The sequence below is a fragment of the Somniosus microcephalus genome, chromosome 14 (assembly GCF_052327205.1).
Source record: "Somniosus microcephalus isolate GS21.2 chromosome 14, FLI_Smic_1.0, whole genome shotgun sequence".
In the NCBI taxonomy this organism is placed as follows: domain Eukaryota; kingdom Metazoa; phylum Chordata; class Chondrichthyes; order Squaliformes; family Somniosidae; genus Somniosus; species Somniosus microcephalus.
In genome coordinates, this window is record NC_141000.1 from 113,042,732 (window position 1) to 113,062,702 (window position 19,971).

At 46.9% G+C, this 19,971-nt stretch overlaps 1 protein-coding gene across 6 annotated transcripts in view; it reads right to left on the reverse strand.

Moving 5' to 3' along the window:
• Positions 1-19,971, reverse strand: part of prdm15 (PR domain containing 15) — a 72,558-nt gene that overhangs the window by 45,513 nt on the left and 7,074 nt on the right. For all 6 annotated transcript variants that reach the window (XM_086007217.1, XM_086007220.1, XM_086007221.1 and 3 more), the window contains 7 exons: positions 17,393-17,438; positions 14,214-14,307; positions 13,120-13,273; positions 9,619-9,771; positions 7,636-7,735; positions 4,622-4,732; positions 1,015-1,113 (listed from right to left, as the gene is read on the reverse strand). In XM_086007217.1, coding sequence (XP_085863343.1) covers positions 1,015-1,113; positions 4,622-4,732; positions 7,636-7,735; positions 9,619-9,771; positions 13,120-13,273; positions 14,214-14,307; positions 17,393-17,438 — 757 coding nt within the window. The remainder of the gene's footprint in view (positions 1-1,014; positions 1,114-4,621; positions 4,733-7,635; positions 7,736-9,618; positions 9,772-13,119; positions 13,274-14,213; positions 14,308-17,392; positions 17,439-19,971) is intronic.

Sequence of the window (19,971 nt, forward strand, 5' to 3'; positions counted from 1 at the left end):
TGTTTAGGTTAAAAAACAGTGCAAAACGGGCCTAGGCTTCTCCAACTGCCGACAGCCCAAATCCAGTCCCAGGCTCCCGGCCCACACATCCACCAGCCCCAAAATTGCCCTGTAACGCGGGGCTCCCCTGCTAGTAAGTTTATAAAGTAGTGCTTCCGGACATCCGTCCTAATTTGACTTTTATTAGTTTGTACCTACATCCCGTTGTCCTGCAGTCAGGGTTCAACTTGAAATTATGCTCAGGGTTAATATTTTCTATTGCACTTCGTGTATATATATATATACACACCTCTATAAATGACCCCTTGCATTTGCTTCCTTTCAAGGATGAAGTCTTCAAGTTTTTTTTTTAACCTTTCCTCAAAGCTCAGTTTTCTTACACTGGGGATCATTCTCGCGATTATTCGCCGTACCAGGGCTTGGCCAGAACTGAATGCAGTGTTGAAGGTGCGGCCTGACTGGAGCATTATACAGACACAGCACGACAATCTCGAGACTTAAATTCTACTGATTTGGAAATATAGCTTAGCATTTTGTTAATTACTGCTCGGTAATGACTGGAGTGGTCTACCATTACTCCCAGATTGTTTTTAGCCTCTTTCTTTGCTTTTGGACACTTTCTTCCCTTCCTTTTCACCTCTTTCCTAGCTAGTTCAACAACATTCACCAAGTATGTCCTCCATTTCAAATCCCACTTCCGACATTCAGTCCTTTACATACAAGAAACAATTTTAACCATTCGGCCCCATCATGTCTGTGTCGTAAATTTCTATGATTCGATGATTTGTATCTTCCAATTTGCAGGACTGTTTGCTAATTATTATCAGCTGCTTTAATTCTGTACACTTGCAAATTATGTGCGAGTCCTTCATCAGAATCCGTGGCTCGCTCTAGTTTATCATGACTGCCGCTTCTGAATCTAAGTCATTTATATAATCAGAAGCAATGAAGGTGACATCACCAATTCCTGGGGCAGCCAACTCGATAAGTCAGGCAAAATGTAGCTTTGCTCACCTGTGAGAAGCTGAGGTTCCTGGAAGATAGCGGAACAAACTCTACAAGTCCACTGGTTCAGGTCCACCGCAGGGACTACACCACTCTCTTTATCCCTGACTGAAAAAAGAGCAAAATAAGCCATGACAGAAAATATCAGACATTTAAACTTCAGGGGATTTTGCCAGCCCTGGGGAGGCGGGTCTGCCGGGAAAATGGCAGAATTTGGGGGCGGGTGCCCAACCCGCCCCCATGCCATCTTGCCAGGAGGCGGGTAGCCGTCCCACGCCGGGTCCCATCTCCTTGGGGGCGGGAAGGGATTGCATCCACTTAACTGCCTGTTAACAGGTAGTTAACAGGCAGATAAGAGGGTTATCCCTATTTCGCCCACACAAATACGGGCTTCCTGAAGGCGCCGAAACCCGCCAGGGTCACCGAGGCGAGTAGTGGGTCTATGGGGGTCAGAGGGGTCCAAAAGTGCGCTGTGGAGGTGAGTGATGGGTGCAAATGTGGAGAGGTGAGTATGTAAGGTAAGTGCAAAGTGTTAGAAAACGTTTACTTACCTTTGTTTCTTCCTGCAGGCTTCAATCGTTGGGGATGCGGAGAGTCTCGCACCTCCGCGGCAGAGATGACAGATGGCCGTTGCATTCTCCAATGCAGCAACCATCTAATTTCTCCAAAAGAAAGAAGTTTAATGAGGTCTTGAATTCAAGAACTCATCAAACTACAGAGAACGTCAGTGTTTGACAGCTTCACAGCTTCTCTGTAACCGGCTTTCCCTTAATTGGCCTGCTAGACCCGCTGGGCGGGATTACCAATGTCAATCAAAGGAAAATAGCGTGGGTTGGCCAGAAGTCGATGGAGGCGGGACTGAAACCCGACAAGTGGGAGTCCCGCCTCCAAAAGCTCTCCATTGACAAAATCACCCCCTATGTGTGGAATGGGCCATCAGGTAGGATAACAAAGGCAAAAACCTAGACTCATTTAAGAAACGGCTACAATGGGGGAACTGTAGTTTCTTCCTGCGTGGATAAGCTAGGGTCTGTCAAATGACCTTACTCGTCCAGATCTATCCTGGAGCAAGTTTGTAAAGGAGTCTGTTAAAGGTTTCCCCTCTATGGTCGTTTTAGCGCTATTGTCAACATGTTCTTTTATACATTCACTGCACACGGCATACCAAAAAAAAATCCTAATTTCCGGGGCCACTTGAAGCAAAGGACCCCCCTCACACGCGGCCCTCGATAAACTTGCTGCTTACATCATCCTCTGCCTACACCACATTCAGTTGTGGGATGAGGCCAGAGTTAAAATTCAGGCTATTCCCTCTCCTCCTCGTGGTACAGCAAAAAAGTGCAGGAACACGATGAGGAGATGGGGCGATCGAAAGCATGAGTGAAAGGGCCACTTGCCAATCCCCACTGTGACATAGTTAACGTTAGCCCACCATGTAAGGGATGCTGGGCGCAAGCCCACATGCAATGACTCCAGGGTACAGCGCGCTGGAGTACAGAAGAAATGATGTCTGAAGCAAACACTGCTATGGCTCTTGTCAAAAAGTCAGTGAGTAAACACAACAACAACTTACATTTATATAGCCCCTTGAGCGTTCTCAAACAAAATTTGACACCGTGCCACATAAGGAGATATTAGGACAGGTGACCAAAAGTTTGGTCAAACAGGTAGGTTTAAAGGAGCATCTTAAAGGAGGAGGGAGAAGTAGCGAGCGCGGAGAAGTTTAGCGAGGGAATTCCAGAGCTTAGAGCCTAGGCAGCTGAAGGCACGGCCTCCAATGGTGGAGCGATGAAAATCGGGGATGCGCAAGGCTGAAATTGGAGGAGCACAGAGATCTTGTTAGGTTGTAGGGCTGGAGATTAGAGACAGGGAAGGGTGAGGCCATGGAGGGATTTTAAAATTGAGGCATTGCTGGACCAGGAGCCAATGTAGATCAGCGAGCACAGGGGTGATGGGTGAACGGGACTCGCACAGATGATGCGGTGTTGGGAGATACCCAATATTTTTCCATGTGCATCTGATCGAACCACCAGAGGATGAGAACATCACAACCTCCTTCAATGGGCTTGTCCCTCCCTATCTCTGTAACCTCCTCCAGCCCTACAACCCTCTCAAATCTCTTTATTCCTCCAATTCTGGCCTCTTGCATGTCCCCGACTTTAATCGCTCCACCACTGGCGGCCGTGCTTTCAGCTGCCTCGGCCCTAAGCTCTGGAATTCCCTCCCTAAACCTCTCCGCCTCTCTTGCCTCCTTTAAGACTCGCCTTGAACCCTATCTCCTTAGTCATCTGTCCTAATATCTCCCTATGTGGCTCGGTGCCAAATCTTGTTTGATGACGCTCCTGTGAAGCGCCTTGGGATGTTTTACTACGTTAAAGGCGCTATATAAATACAAGTTGTTGCTGTTCCAGTGGTCTGACTCGTGAAAGGTAGAAATGTCTCACCACTGGCTGGAACTGCATGCGAGTTCACTCGATCTTTATACGGTGGCAAGATGTTAAAATAGCTTTCAATGCATAACACATGGAAAGAGAAGCAGCAACTTGTCTCCAAGTAAAGATGCAACCGTTCCCAACGAGCCCACGTGACGAGGTCCTGATCAGGGACAGTGCCTTTCTATATACGATGGATTAAAGTGGGAAACAGGGCACAGAAGCTGGTTTGCATCATGTGTTCTTTGGCGCTGTCTTACAGGGACAATTAAAAAAAACATGGGGTCTGGGTGGGATAGTGTTTCTTGGATCTGAATCCAGTGCAAACTGATTCCCTGGCAGCTGCCAGGGAAAGAGTCCTGAAGGACCCGAGCTTGGACAGTCTCAGCCCAGCTCCCACCAAGTGTGGGCGGACAACGCTAAACTACCACTGCTTTGTCACAACTGAATGAATTAGGCAGGCTCACTCGGAGATGGAAAATCTGACACTGGTACTCTAGGGGTTTCTCTTGAGGTTGGGCCCTGAGTCACAGTACTTCCTGGAGTTAATGGAACTTTATCCTATTTTTAACTGAACTAGACCTGACCTCAGAGTGCTTGATGATGACACTGGGTACCTAAAGTTAGATTTAAAAAAATATATAATTGATGGTCAGGAAAAGAACAGCTGATCCATCAAGCCTACCCCACATTCATGATGGCCGGATCATCATAACTAGACACTCCACTCCCCCCCCCCCCGCCATTCTCTCCCCCTCCATTCCCTCCCCCTCCCCTTCCCAGCCCCTCCCAGCCCCATCCCCCCACCTTCCCTCCCCACACCACCCCATCCCCATCCCCCCCACATCCCCTTACCTTCCCTCTCCATCCCATCCCCACACCACCCCTCTCTTCCCCTCCGCACCCTTCCCCCCAGCCATCTCCTGAAAGAGGCACCAAACAGAGAAAACCCAGGGCCAATAAGGGACAAAATACTCTGGAAAACTCCTCTCCGACCCCCTCAGGCAATCAAGACCAGTCCAGGAGATCACATGGACCGTGTGTTATCTATAAAGCCACTTAGCATGTTCCATACCCCAGCAAGCACGTCCCCCACAACACGAGCACCTGCTCTCAGAAGCTTTAACAGACTGTGGCCCCTTTAGCAGAATGACACTGCAGTGAAAGGATACAGCATAGCTCACCTGGAGTCAGGGCCAGAGACACTGTGGTGTTAATGCCCTTGTCACATAAAGATGTTACAGATTGGATCTTTGGCAGCAGTTTGGCCTCTTCAATTTCACACTGCCTCTCATCTAGGGAAAAAAGGGGAGAGGCTTTTAGTGATACGCGTTTCATTCACTCAGAACTGATCTCTGTTCCAGCGACTTCATAACTGCAATTAAGGCATAATTAATGATTACAAGCCAGATTTATCCATGTTCATAACCTAGTCCAAATGGCACACTACAATAATATGGATTCCAAACAACATTAATTTTCTTTCCTCCCTCCTCCCAGCCTCGTGGGTGTAGGACCATACAAACCGAGAGGTCCCAGGTTTGACCCCTGTTTTGCGCTGAGCTAGTCAATCTGAACTGGGGCACTGCAATTGGCGTCATTGCCCTGGGCTACAGAGGGGTAGGTACAATGATCGGTCAGGGTCCCTGCTCTTGATTGCTACTCAGTGACCACTAGATGAGTACGGTAGCATAGTGGTAACGTAACAGGACTAGCAATCCAGAGGCCTGGACTAATGATCCAGAGACAAGAGTTCCCATGGCAGCTGGGGAAGTTAAATTCAGTTAATTAAATAAATCTGGAATAAAAAGCTAGAGTCAGTAATGGTGACCCTGAAACTACCGAATTGTCGTTAAAAACCCTTCTGGTTCACTAATGTCCTTTAGGGAAGGAAATCTGCCGCCCTTACCCAGTCTGGCCTGTATGTGGCTCCAGACACACACCAACATAGTTGCCCTCTGAAATGGCCCAGCAAGCCACTCAGTTATATCAAATAGCAATTAGGGATGGGCAATAAATGCTGGCATTGCCAGCGACGCCCTCATCCCGTGAATGAATTAAAAAAAAAAATTCAAGGGATTTGCAAGTGTGTGGATATCAGGCAAATATGGGACTGAGTATAGCCTGCCAACACTCCCTGTCTGGCTCGTATACGAAGAGTGGCTACTTGGTACCAGCGAGATACCTATACCAAAGAAACCCAGACCCCAGCATGATCCTACAGGTGAGGATCCTACCACGGAGAATTTCACAGCACAGAAGCAGGCCAGATAGCCGCGGCATTGCCAGATCTGTAATTTTGGTGTAATTCCAACCGGGAAACAGGCCGTTCGGCCCAACCAGTCTGAGCTGGTGTTTCTCCGCCACAGGAGCAGCAGCCCTAATCCCATGTGCCCCTCCCATTCCCACATCCCTGTGTTTCACTTTCCTTCAACCACCCATTCTTGAAAGTTGACACGGTCTTTTTTTCTCCACAAGGAACTCGGTCTAATCCCACTCTCCTGTTCCCTCTCCATATCCTTTAATATTTCTTTTACAAGCAATTATATAATTCCTCTTTAAAAAGAATTTAAGGACTCTGCTTCAACAGATTGTGGCAGAGAATTCAAGATCCCAATCATCCTCTGTGTAAAGAAATGCTTTCTCACCTTCAATTTAATTCTTCCTGTGATTATCTGAAATTTCTGACCCCTCATTAACATCTCACCGATCTAAGGAAACAATCTATTCCTAATTATAACCCATCAGGTCGCCTCTTAACTTTCTCAGCCCGTGTGATCAAAGTCCTAACTTCTCAAGTCTCTCTTCATAACAGGAACCCCTCATCCCTGGTTCATTCGTCCTCCAACATCGAAGACGACAGCCGGAATATCATCACATTTTCTGCAGTGAGTTCCTAGGAGACCAATTTTCGCTCAGAATGAGCGACCCAGATTGAACAGTGGATCCCGGATACACCAGGTTGAGGGAATCTTGATTTTTCGAGCGAGACTTCCTCAGCTTGTGATTACATTCAGCATCAGCGATGCGACGGACCTCCTCGTAGGAAGTGCTTCGTGGATGGATTTGCGCCACGCTTTCTTATCCTGAGCAAGTTGCTCTCACTTATGGACGTCCATTTTGCACAGTTTCAGAGTCGCTTTTAAGAAGTCTTTATATCTCCTTTGACGACCACCACAAAATTGCTTCTCAGTTGTCGATGAGCCATAAAAGATCTTCGAATTTCGTACCACGTGACCTTACCATCGTGGCTGTGCCTTCATGATCAGAGCATCTATGCTTGGCATGTCAGCTTCTTTACAACATTTGGTTACATAACCTATAACATCCCTCATCCCTGGTAACATCCTAGTGAATCTATGCTGCATATATTCCATTGTTCTTTTATATCCTTTCTATATAATGTGGTGCCCAAAAGTTACACAATACTCTGACTGCAACTTAACTAAAGTCTTGTACAAGTTCAACAATACTTCCTCGCCTCTGTATTCTATGCCCCTGCTCCAGCTACAAAATCATGCATTTAAAAAAAAAATGGTTTTATCTATTGGAGCTGGCACGTTTTAATGACTCGTGTATCTGCACACCAAGGTCCCTTTGCTCCTTTACAACATTGTCAGCTGTGGCTCAGTGGGCAGCACTCTCGCCTGAGTCGGAAGGTTGTGGGTTCGAGTCCCACTCCAGAGACTTGAGCACAAAAATCTAGGCTGACACTCCAGTGCGGTGCTGAGGGAGTGCTGCACTGTCGGAGGTGCTGACTTTCAGATGAGATATTAAACCGAGGCCCCATCTGCTCTCTCAGGTGGAAGTAACAGATCCCACGGCACTATTTCAAAGAGCAGGGGGGTTATTCCTGGCCAATATTTATCCCTCAATCAAAATCACTAAAAACAGATTATCTGGTCATGATCACATTGCTGTTTGTGGGAGCTTGCTGCGTGCAAATTGGCTGCCGCGTTTCATACATGACAACAGTGACTACACTACGAAAAAGTACTTCATTGGCTGTAAAGCGCTTTGAGACGTCCGGTGGTCGTGAAAAGCACTATGCAAATAGAAGTCTTTCTTTTATTAAAATCCTACCATTTGAGGCACATGGAGAAGGGAGCACCAGGAAACACAGAAACGGAAAAACATGCACCAATCCCACCCGTGAACCACCCCAACAAGTCCGGGCCACCGTGTTCCTGTTCCTTACCCTTCACTGCATTCGTTGTTTGTTTGAGCATTGATTTATCCATTTTCTTTGCATAAAACACAGCATACCAGACTCGAAGCTCGGTACCGGGCTGGATATCCTGTGAGGGAGAAGAAAAACGGCCTGAAAAAAATAAACAGACTCAGGCCCAATTCAAACAGCTCCCAGTGTAATCCTTTTCCCTCTTTTACCGAGTTACACTCAAGTAGTTACTGTCCTGTGCCATTATTTTTTTTTTTAAACAAATTATAGAAAGTGCACATTGAAGTCTCATTCATCAAAATTCTGAAAGTAGGGAGTAAGAATTCCTCTGGTCCAAATGAGCTTGTTGCGATACCCTCTGGTTGCTAGATTGCGTAATCCAGGTGCATCACAGTCCAGCTCCAATAATTCCAGGCTCAGGAAACAAACTGGCAAAATCACTACCAGTTGAGGATGCAGATAATACCCAGCCAGTAATGACAGGAAGGATGACAGGGTTTTAAAAAAAAATACTGTATGGCAGCGATTGGAAGTAAAAACAAAATAGAAAATTCTAGGAATACGCAGCCTATCAGTGTGAGCGCTCTAAGCCCGCACAACACCCATCGCTCCTGCTACTAGCAGAGCCAGAGATGTCACGGTCTCCTCCCTGCAAAAGGATTTTGCTCCAGATCACTCCTCAAACCCCCAATACCTCCAACCAACAGGGGATTTCTCTCTCTCTCTCTCTCTCTGTTCTCTCTCCTCCTGTAAGATGCTCCTTAAGAACATAAGAAATAGGAGCAGGAGTAGGCCATACGGCCCCTCGAGCCTGCTCCGCCATTCAATAAGATCATGGCTGATTAAAGCCTACCTATTTGACCTAACTTTTGGTCACATGTCCTAATATCGCCTTATGTGGCTCAGTGTCAAATTGTGGCCGATTACACTCCTGTGAAGCACCGTGGGGCATTTTACTACGTGAAAGGCGCTATATAAATGCAAAATGTTGTAGGTGTTGACAAATGGGCCTCTGAAGCCGTCTATGCTGACATGTGAATGACGGCACTGGACTATCACCAGTGTTGATGAAACCATACCCCAAAAGGAGTCAATGCCTTACGGAGAGGATGGGAGACAAATGTTTGTGAATAAAATAAGGCTAGTTCATGGGATTCTACAGGCACAGAAATGGGTCATTCGGCCCATCAAGTCTGCACCAGTGTTTTTTTCCAACTTTGTCTCATCCCACTCTCCTGTTCTATCCTTACACCCTTTAATATTGCTCTTTTTCAAGCAATTATTTAATTCTCTTTTTAAAAGAATTTATGTACCCTCCTTCAACAAGTTTGTGGCAAAGTATTTGACTCTAAATATCCTCCGTATAACAATCATTTTTCTAGCCGTTCCTTTAATTCTTAATTAAGTTTTAAATTGGTATCCTTTCGTCAGCATCTCGCCAATCAGTGGAAACAATGTCACTATTTATAGTATCAATCACTATTTAGCTTCATAACCTTTCATAATCTTAAAGACCTCCATCATCTCACCCCTTAACCTTCTCATCTCTGGTGGGGGGGAAAAAAAAGCCCCATCTTCACAAGTCTCACCGAAACCCCTCATACGAACATACCAAGTGATGGACAGGAAAAGACCGGCTGGTCCATCAAGCCTGTCCCAAACGGTCATGACGCAATGAGACATCATGGTTCCCCCACCAGTGTTCCCTCCAGTCAGTCGTGCAATCGCCCGGAAGAAGCAACTAAAAAAGGATTTTAAAACCCTAAGCCAATTCAGCAGGGGGAAAAATGTGGGAGATTTCTCTCCGAGCCCCTAAGGCGATCAAAACAAGTTCTGGAGGTCACAGTGGCGATGAGGTACATACACAACATCCCACCTACATCCTAGTTGGTAAAGAAAGTATGCCCGACCTCACCACGACCTTTCACTTTCCTTCAATTTTATTGGAAGTTTAGAGCATTGCCAGTGTATGGGTGCTGGGGTTATTGGCCAACTCGGTACCTGTAACGTGTTGAAGTAAACATCACGGCTGTGTTGACAGGCTGTGAGATTTTGATGATGAAAATCTGTTGCCGGTCTCACAAATATCATCCAGTTGCAGTCCTCTTCATTCGCGGTGTCAAAGCAAACATCAGGCCCATCCTTCTGAAAAACCTTGTACATAAAATTAAATAGAGTGGGAGATTACCACAGGTACAACTCGCAAAATAGCACTTACACAGCAAGGGAATCACACTACCGAGCTCCTAAACTTGGCTGCGTCAGTCAGCGAGGGGCTGGAGCGCAAGGCGGAAGGCAAATATTTGCTCATCGGAGGACGAGGAGAAAAGGAATTGCTAAAATAAATGCAATTATCTCCCCCCGACTGCTTTTTGCATACCTCTTAGGACAGTGACAATTTAATCCCAATGACAAAACCGTTCATGTTAAATGTGTTGTATTAACGAATGTGTCAGACCAGCAACTTCCAGGATGGCTGGCTGAATGTCAAGATGGCTGACTGAATTTCAAGATGGCCACCTGGGTGAACGTTCACATCACGGTTTTCTATTGCTGCCCGTGGTCATTCAAGAAATTTTATTTTCTCCCAGCTGGTTTCTTTCATCATTGCCAGTGTAATTTCCACAGCTCTTTGTTTCGCTGCAGGTCCAGGCAAATCGAATGGCCCTCAATCGATCTACTTTGTCATTTTAGGAAGAAACGACAGGCTTATCAAAACCCAGCTTGTTTCCATTTCAGGGTTAGAAAGCGTGAGGGTTTCTGTATGTTCCAACATTAAATGTAATACAGGAAACCTTTTTTTATCCGGCACGGACGGGACCGACGTGGTGCCGGTTCATCAAAAATTCTGGATAACCGAAAGCTATAGTAAAAGATACGGAGCTGAGAGCTCCATATAAAGCAACAAACCCTGTTGCTTAGCAACAGCTTCAGAACAATGGCCACAAGTTGCAAGCGTCTCTGTAGCTTAGCAACAGCTGCAGCCACACCCTTGCACAGCAACAAATGGAGGAAGGCAAGTAATAAAAGTTACCTGAACCTACTCCTGAATTTTGCCAGTTAACCGAGATTTCTGGTTATTTAGGTGCCGGTAAATCGAAAGTTTCCTGTATTCTGTAATCAGAGTCCAGATAAAATAAAGTCTAGGGTAGACTGGTTCGAAGAGCAACAAAGGCCTTAGAGCAGGAGAAGGTTAAGGGGAGACCTAATAGAGGTATTCAAAATTATGTGGGGTTCTGATAGAACAAGTAGGGAGAAACGGTTTCCTCTGGCAAGTGGGTCAGTAATCAGAGGTCACAGATTTAAAATAATTGACTGAAGAACTAGAGGGGAAATGAGGAGAATTCTTTTCACACAGAGGGTTGTTAAGGTCTGGTACGCACTACCCGAAAGGATGGTGGAATCAGATTCCATAGGAACTTAAATTGGACGTGTACTTCAAGAGGACTAATTTGCAGGGTTCTGAGGAAAAAGCTGGGGTGTGGGACTAAATTGGAGAGCTCGTTCAAAGAGCCGGCACAGGCACGACGGGCCGAATGGCCTCCTTCTGTGCTGTAAGATTCTAAGCTGCTCGCCAGCCCAGGAATCTTGAATGTGACTGGAAGAGCTTAGAGATTAAGAACAAATAAACGTTGAAGTGTAATGTCTCTCCCATGGCATTGCTCACAGTAATTTGGAGGGTATGCTTCTTTGACAATGACAGGAGCACGATATCATTTCAGACACAAAGTATGATTCTGTTGCTGTGGTGGGGCTGCAATTAACAGTCGCCTGTCCCCTTATGGCCACAAGCTTGGATCGCTGTAAATAGGCGTAGCCCAAGGTCAATTAGAGGCTAATTGTTTCTATGTACCAAGAAAAACCAGCAGGAAATGAATGGCTTTCTTTCTCTTCCTCACGCTAGGTCAGCGGGTGGTGGATGTTGGGAGTCCTTAAAAGGATAAATATTAAAATTGTGGGATGTGGGGAGAGCAGGAAGCGAGCAGGTATGGTGGGGGGGGGGGGGGGGGGGGGGTGATGGCTACACCACGAGCTGGTAGGATGTATGTTCATTCCCATAATTCCCCACACAGCCAGATCTTAGTTCTGCCTTAGGGAGCGGCAGGAAGTGGAACGATACCAAAGGTGAATCGGACACGTACCCCTCCCCAGCTTCCAAGGGGAGAACGGAAAACCCAAAGGATAAATCCCATACCACCACAGCAGATATAGGTCAACCAAGCGCACACCACCCTTGTCCCAACTCAGAGACTGGACGATGGGAAGGAAAGGAATGTGCCTTCTTTCCCCCACCAATCACACGCACTTTGTAACTAGGGAGTCAAAAAGAAATCAGCTCCTGAAAAATTCAGCTCCGGCATTTTGTCTTCTTACTGATTTTTCTCCGCTTTATCTTTTTCCCTTCTCTCTTGAAGATATGAATTCTTTGCTGGATACAGTCTCACGGGACCAGCATGCCCGCCATCACCTCACCCACGGGGTCTTTATCCGTCAGGCTCGGCAGCAAGAATCGTCAAGTTATTTAACCACAGGGGACACTGTGGCCGAGCCCAATCCTACCTTCAATGGACGTCCACATGCATGGATGGCAGCAGAAGTTGCTGGATAGCGATCAGAAACAGGAACCGAAACGCCTAGCCTATTTTCCCCTTTCCAGCCTATTTTCCCCTTTCCAGCCTAAGAGCAGGGGAGTTCTCCCCAGTGTTCTGGCCAATATTTATCCCTCAACCAACATCACTAAAAAAAGATGATCTGGTCGTTATCTCGTTGCTCTTTGTTGGACCTTGCTGCGCGCAAATTGGCTGCCGCATTTCCTACACTACAACAGCGACTACGCTTCAAAAGTATTTCATTGGTTGTAAAGTGCTTTGGGACGTCCTGAGTGGAGGTAATGAAAGGCGCTATATAAATGCAAGTTCTTTATTTCTAGGAGACTTGAGGGCAATGATAGCACCCCTATAGCTAAGACATACCTTAAACATTCACTCCCTCCACCACCAGCGCATCTTGGCTGCAGTGTGTACCATCTACAAGATTCACTGCAGCAACTCGCCAAGGCTTCTACGCCAGCACCTCCCAAACCCACGACCTCTACCACCTAGAAGGACAAGGGCAGCAGGCGCACGGGAACACCACCACCTCCAAGTTCCCCTCCAAGTCACACACCATCCTGACTTGGAAATATATCGCAGTTCCTTCATCATCACTGGGTCAAAATCCTGGAACTCCCCCCCCCTAACAGCACTGTGGGAGTACCTTCACCACACGGGACTGCAGCGGTTCAAGGCGGCGGCTCACCGCCACCTTCTCAAGAGCAATTAGGGATGGGCAATAAATGCCGGCCTTGCCAGCGACACCCAGATCCCAGGAGCGAATAAAAAGATTAGCGAACGCATCGCAGACCAGGAATTGAACCTGGGAGCACTCTGGTCTATTTGGCTCAGCTACTCCCTGAAGAAACTCATTGAGCCATTGGTGGAGCAGACTAAAGGCTCAGCCTACCTTCAGAGAAAACATCGCTTCTTTTTCCAGTTCGGAAACTCTTTTGGCTTCAAATGGTCCAAATTGCGTGCGTTTTACCAGGGGCGACAATGCAAAGACCCCTTCGCTTCCATCTTCCAACTGCCTGATCTCCAAACTGGATGGCAGTGAGGACCTAGACATTATAAAAATTACAGCATTTGTCTTCACACCATTGACCAGAATAATATGTCTTGGTAATTTATTTTTTTCCAGTATACATTAACTCAATCAGCACTTCTTTAACAAGTCTGACTTAGAAGGGCCGTAGACATAGAGGGGTTGATTTTAACTGGGGAGGAGGCAGAAAAGAGCACAGGCACTTTCGGGACGGATTGCGTCATCGGACCGTGACTTTTGAATTTAAATTAGGACCTCGCCTGCCTGCAGCGGGAACCTCGGCCGATTTCAAAGTCGGTGAAGACCAGATGTCGCCGGGCGGGAGATTGAAGTGGCTCCGGTGTCAACCCCTCCCGCGCTCCATTCTCGCTGGGCGAGGGTTAAAATCGACCCCAGACTGTGGAAATATTACCTTTGATTTACCATGTCACGGTAAATCATATAGATCAGAGGTCTGTGTTTATCTATGTGCTTATAGAGTAATATTAGAGCAGTCCAGGTTGACAGAAACTACACCGAGTACTTTCACTTTTAATCTGCTGGCAAAAAAAAAATCTAAAATTCCATTCGAATACAGAGCATAAATCCACCCCAGGCTTTCCACAGACCAGCCAGCAAGGACCCTAGAGTTCTTCCTCTCTCAGGAAAATAGCTGCCCAGTGTCTGCCTCATGATTTGCTGTCAAAAGTCTGAAAGGCATAATTGTCCCACGATGCTACAGAATGCTTTGCCATAAAACAAGACAGAATTAAAGACTAGGACAGGGCAGAGATGGAATCGGGTTGAAGTTCCGTCGGGACATTTGGCTGTTGATAAAAGAATCATTGCAAACCATGACAATCTCAATAAGCTAACACATTACACTACACGGGAATCAATGGAAAAAAATTCACATCAATTTTAGAAACAGATTTTTGCTGTTTGGTTTCCATTTCACGAATCCCTACATTTCTTACCGCGCTCTGCTCAAAACGAAAGAGTCGCTGACAGTCACCAGCGGGCCGAGCTCAGGACACTCCGAGTCATGGTACTCCCCACAGTCTTCACACCCTGTGAATAAGAGGAGAGATGATGCTTCCCCAATATGCCTTGGTCCAAATCGCTGGAGCATTCAGTCTGCCCGACAAATTTCTACACTATACTGGGGACCCACCTTGTTCCACTAGTTTCACAGGACACTGATGGGTCAGACTGAGCAGGAGTAAGGTACTGGCTGCAGAAGAATCCGGAGCAAGTTAGAAGCGACGTGACACAAATGGCTCGCTTTCAGCAACCACTTGTGTCTCTTTACACAACAAGTTTTAGTTGAAATTTATAATTTTGTATAATTTTTCGATAACTATTATGCCAGTTTCACTCAAGAGTCACGAGTTCAGATGTGGCAAAAGGTTTCAGGGAGTTTGATTTGCGATCTACTGACCCAATTTCATTAAAAAGCCAAATCATTCTCGATCTGGTAACGTTGCTCCTCGCTTTTTACTTTCTCTCCATGTCGTGAGATATGTCATTTATATATTTCACAAGTAGTGTAACAAGGGAGTCCCAAGGCTGACCATGGAGGGAGTGCAGCGAAGATTCACCAGGCTGATACCTGGGATGGCAGGAATGACGTATGAGGAGAGATTGTGTCGATTGGGCTTATACTCACTGGAGTTTAGAAGATTGAGAGGGGATCTCATCGAAACCTATAAAATTCTGTCAGGCCTGGACAGACTAGATGCTGGAAGGATGTTCCCGATGGTCGGGGAGTCCAGAACCAGGGGTCATAGTCTAAGGATAAGGGGTAGGACATTTAGGACTGAAAAGAGGAATTTCTTCACCCAGAGAGTGGTGAACCTGTGGAATTCTCTGCCACAGAGGGCGGTGGAGGCCAGTTCATTAAATATATTCAAGAAAGAGTTGGATATATTTCTTAAGGCTAAAGGGATCAAGGGATATGGGGAGAAGGCAGGGACAGGGTACTGAATTTGGATGATCAGCCATGATCTCATTGAATGGCGGAGCAGGCTCGAAGGGCCGAATGGCCTACTCCTGCTCCTATCTTCTGTGTTTCTAGGTTACCCTATAGGTACCCACAACCTATTTCCAGCTGGAATAGTTTCCATTTGTGGATACCCTCTTGTTTCCTGTTTTTGAGGCAATTGTCGAGTGCTCCACTTTTAAGAAAGTCTCTCATAAATGTTTCAAGTCACCTCACATACAATGGGCTGCTTTGGCGTGCAAAGGCAACTCCCGTCACGTAGACAAACGCAACAGCCATTCTACACACAAAGTCCCTCAGACGTGAATGACCAGTTCATGTTGTGGTGGTGCTGGTGGGTTTTTTTTTTTTTTAATTTGTTCACGGTATGTGGGCATCAATGGCAAGGCCAGCATTTATTGTCCATCCCTAATTGCCCTCGAGAAGGTGGTGGTGAACCACCTTCTTGAACCGCTGCAGTCCGTGTGGTGAAGGTGCTCCCACAGTGCTGTTAGGGAGGGAGTTCCAGGATTTTGACTCAGCGACGATGAAGGAATGGCGATATATTTCCAAGTCAGGATGGTGTGTGACTTGAAGGGGAACTTGGAGGTGGCAGTGTTCCCACGCACCTCCTGCCCTTGTCATTCCAGGTGGTAGAGGTCGTGGGTTTGGGAGGTGCTGCCAAAGAAGCCTTGGCGAGTTGCTGCAGTGCATCTTGTAGATGGGACACACTGCAGCCATGGTGTGCCGGTGCTGGAGGGAGTGAATGTTTATAGTTGAAAGAGAAATTGTTGGGATCCGACATTCCCTTAACACTGCAGTGGAGACACAGTTTACATTCCGTGCTCAAGTCCTGCAGTGTGGCTTGAGCCCACAACCTTCTGATCACAGGGCAATACCGTCAACTGAGCAAAGCTGACTTACATCCCTATTTCATGGTCTTTCATCTTGACCATTAATCTCCGTCGGGGAACTTGGTCAAAATCTTTGATGAAAGATTTCAGAAAATAGTTCAATGCAGTTTGATACCAGCAGGCCTGTAGTGATACTTTCTCCAGTTTTGAAATTAAATATTTTTTAATCACAAGTTTTTTTTGTGTGCTCAAAGTGAGGGAGGGTTGTTAGCGCTGGGAATGAAATTCTCCCTTTCTCTCACCCAGTGCCTGCATTACACACTGCTAGATCAGGTATAGTGCAGCCAGATGCAGAGGAAAGCTCCCTTCACTCTGCCTGAACAGCACAGCTCAGCCCCAACCTCGGAGGAGCACCGGTGTGACTTTTCCCCCCCACCCTCCGCCCCCCCCGGCTCCATCTTTCTGACTGAGGTTAATCATTAGTGTCAGGTTAGTGACAGTCTTTGTGCTGTCAGCCCATGCCCACTAGGAATCAGATTAGGCCTGTCCAAACTCGCTTCCCGTGATACCCTTACAGCCGACAGACAGAGAGGACTTTCATACAAGTCAAGACAAGAACCCAGGTCTAAACCAATGCGCCAGCAACTTTCCCCAAATTCAATTAATAAGTTTTCTCGAGTTCCAGATGCAGGGAGGATGTTTCCCCTTGGCTGGGGAGTCTCGAACCAGGGGTCACAATCTCAGAATAAGGGGTTGGCCATTTAGGACTGAGATGAGGAGAAATGTCTTCACTCAGAGGGTGGTAAATCTTTAGAATTCTCTACCCCAGAGGGCTGTGGAGGCTCAGTCGTTGAGTATATTCAAAACAGAGATCGATAGATTTTTGGATATTAAGGGAATCGAGGGATATGGGGATAGTGCAGGAAAGTGGAGATGAGGTAGAAGATCAGCCATGATCTTAATGAATGGCGGAGCAGACTCGAGGGGCCGAATGGCCCACTCCTGCTCCTATTTCTTATGTTCTTATGTAAACAGTGGTAAGATTGTCATTTGCAGAAGTCCCTCATTACAGAAGATCAGGCAGCCACCCCCTGCCACGCCCCATGCTCAGGGGGAGTGTGAAAACAGGGGGAGAAACTACAGCACTTGATTACCTCATCCACTAAGTCGCATTAGCATTGCAGACCATGCAGATTATCCTGAATATTTGCCGGAACATTCTGGGAACAAAGTTTTATGCACTCTGCACTCATTTGGGGGGGGGGGGGGGGGGGGGAATTTTGTTTAATGTATATTCACCCACAAGTGTTCGATTACTTACAGACAAACAATCTCTCTTCTGTACCATCTCCTGCCATCATCTGGATCTGTGAGAACAAAAATTCAAGCACACAAGAGTTACCCAGGGCAATGGGTTTTTTTCAAACTGTGTGTATGGAACCTGTATAAACAGTGAGACATTCCCAGAGCCCCTGAAAATACCAGCATGTGCCTGGGGAGCCCCTGCAAAGAGTGGCATGGTCCCACAAACACTCCACCCACCGCCCCCCCCGCATCACCCCACTAACACTGACACACTCTCGGAGACACCCTGCAAATATCAATTACTGGGAATTCCTAGCAAACAATGCCGCAATCCTGGGAATCCCCTATCCTAACTTCCAAAGATGCTAACTGCACAAAGAAAACGGTGCTACCACTGCTGAGAGCGTGTTTATGAACAACAGAAGAGATATGGTGTTAGCACATGAATATATACAGAAAATATAAAATCGAACGACAGATGGATAGAAATCTGATGACCTTGGGGAATCCAGAGAATCCCTCGTGGACCCTCTCGGATCCAGAGAATCCCTCGTGGACCCTCTCGGATCCAGAGAATCCCTCGTGGACCCTCTCGGATCCAGAGAATCCCTCGTGGACCCTCTCGGATCCAGAGAATCCCTCGTGGACCCTCTCGGATCCAGAGAATCCCTCGTGGACCCGCTCTGATCCAGAGAATCCCTCGTGGACCCTCTCGGATCCAGAGAATCCCTCGTGGACCCGCTCTGATCCAGAGAATCCCTCGTGGACCCTCTCTGATCCAGAGAATCCCTCGTGGACCCGCTCTGATCCAGAGAATCCCTCGTGGACCCGCTCTGATCCAGAGAATCCCTCGTGGTCCCTCTCTGATCCAGAGAATCCCTCGTGGACCCGCTCTGATCCAGAGAATCCCTCGTGGACCCTCTCGGATCCAGAGAATCCCTCGTGGACCCTCTCGGATCCAGAGAATCCCTCGTGGACCCTCTCGGATCCAGAGAACCCCAATTTGTAAAGTTATGCCCTGGATGATGGAGAAACCCAGAACTCCTCTCACCAAATAACCCAGATCTGGACTGAGCTCAGAAAGTAAAGGAACTTGCATTTATGTGGCACCTTTCACGGCCTCAGGGAGTCCCAAATCGCCTTACAGCTAGTGTAGTACTTTTTGAAGTGTAGTCACTGTTGTAATGTAGGAAATGCAGCAGCTAATTTGCGCACAGCAAGCTCCCACAAGCAGCAATGTGATAATGACCAGATAATCTGTTTTAGTGATGTTGATTGAGGGATAAATATTGGTCAGGGCACCGGGGATAACTCCCCTGCTCTTCTTCGAAATAGTGCCATGCGATCTTTTACGTCCACCTGAGAGAGCAGACGGAGCCTCGGTTTAAAGTCTCATCCAAAAGACGGCACCTCCGACAGTGCAGCGCTCCCTCAGCACTGCACTGGAGTGTCAGCCTAGACTTATGTGCTCAAGTCCCTGGAGTGGGACTTGAACCCACAACCTTCTGACTCAGAGGCGAGTGTGCTACCCACTGAGCCACAGCTGACACCGTGCAGCTCAAACATTAAGAGAACAAAAAACACTTTGTAAATGTAAAAAAAAAGTAAAAATATCAAAAAAAAATGACTGCTGGAAATAAACAGGTCAACACCTGTAAAGAGCAACGGCATTAATGTTTCCAGCGAGATCTTTCAGCAAGTAATTTTCCATTTCTATTCCAGAATTCAGGCTTTTCTTTTTATCTTCACTGGGGGGAAAATAACAGCCTATAGGTGTAGTCATATTGGCAATCCAACTTTACTATATCCTCCCGTTCTGCGTACTGCCCATTGGCTACCTGCTTCTATGGAACACACGAGTTAATGGGGCTGCGGTGGAAAGGGTGGACAGCTTTAAGTTCCTCGGAGTCCACATCACGGAAGACCTCTCCTGGTCCCTCAATACCTCCTCTCTGGTGAAGAAGGCCCAGCAGCGCCTATATTTCCTAAGGAGGCTGAAGGGATGTAACCTGTCACCCCTGATCCTCTCTAACTCTTACCGCTGCACAATAGAGAGCATCCTGACGAACTGTATCACAGTATGGTATGGCAGCTGTAGCTACTATGACCGGAAAGCCCTGCAGCGGGTAGTCAAAACTGCCCAACGCATTACCGGCACCCGGCTACCGACCATAGAGCACATATACCAGAAACGCTGTTTACGGAGGTCACGGTCCATCATCAAAGACCCTACCCACCCCAGCCACAGTCTGTTCGCCCTCCTGCCATCTGGGAGACGCTACAGATGCATTCGCACCCGTACGACCAGATTTAGGAACAGCTTCTTTCCCAGGGCTGTCATCCTACTGAACTCCACAAATAAACTCTAAAGCCTGCACATCTGCCAATGCACTTTATTATGGTTATGTTTATGTTATTGTATTACAAGCCAAATGTATGTTGAATGTTTAAATGTCTTAATCTAAATGTACACTCTCGGGAGCCGCAAGCCTACATTTCGTTGTACTGCACTTGTGCACTAACAATGACAATAAAAGTTGATTTGATTTGATTTGATTTGATTTAAAAGGGGCAGAAGATGTGCTAGACAAAATG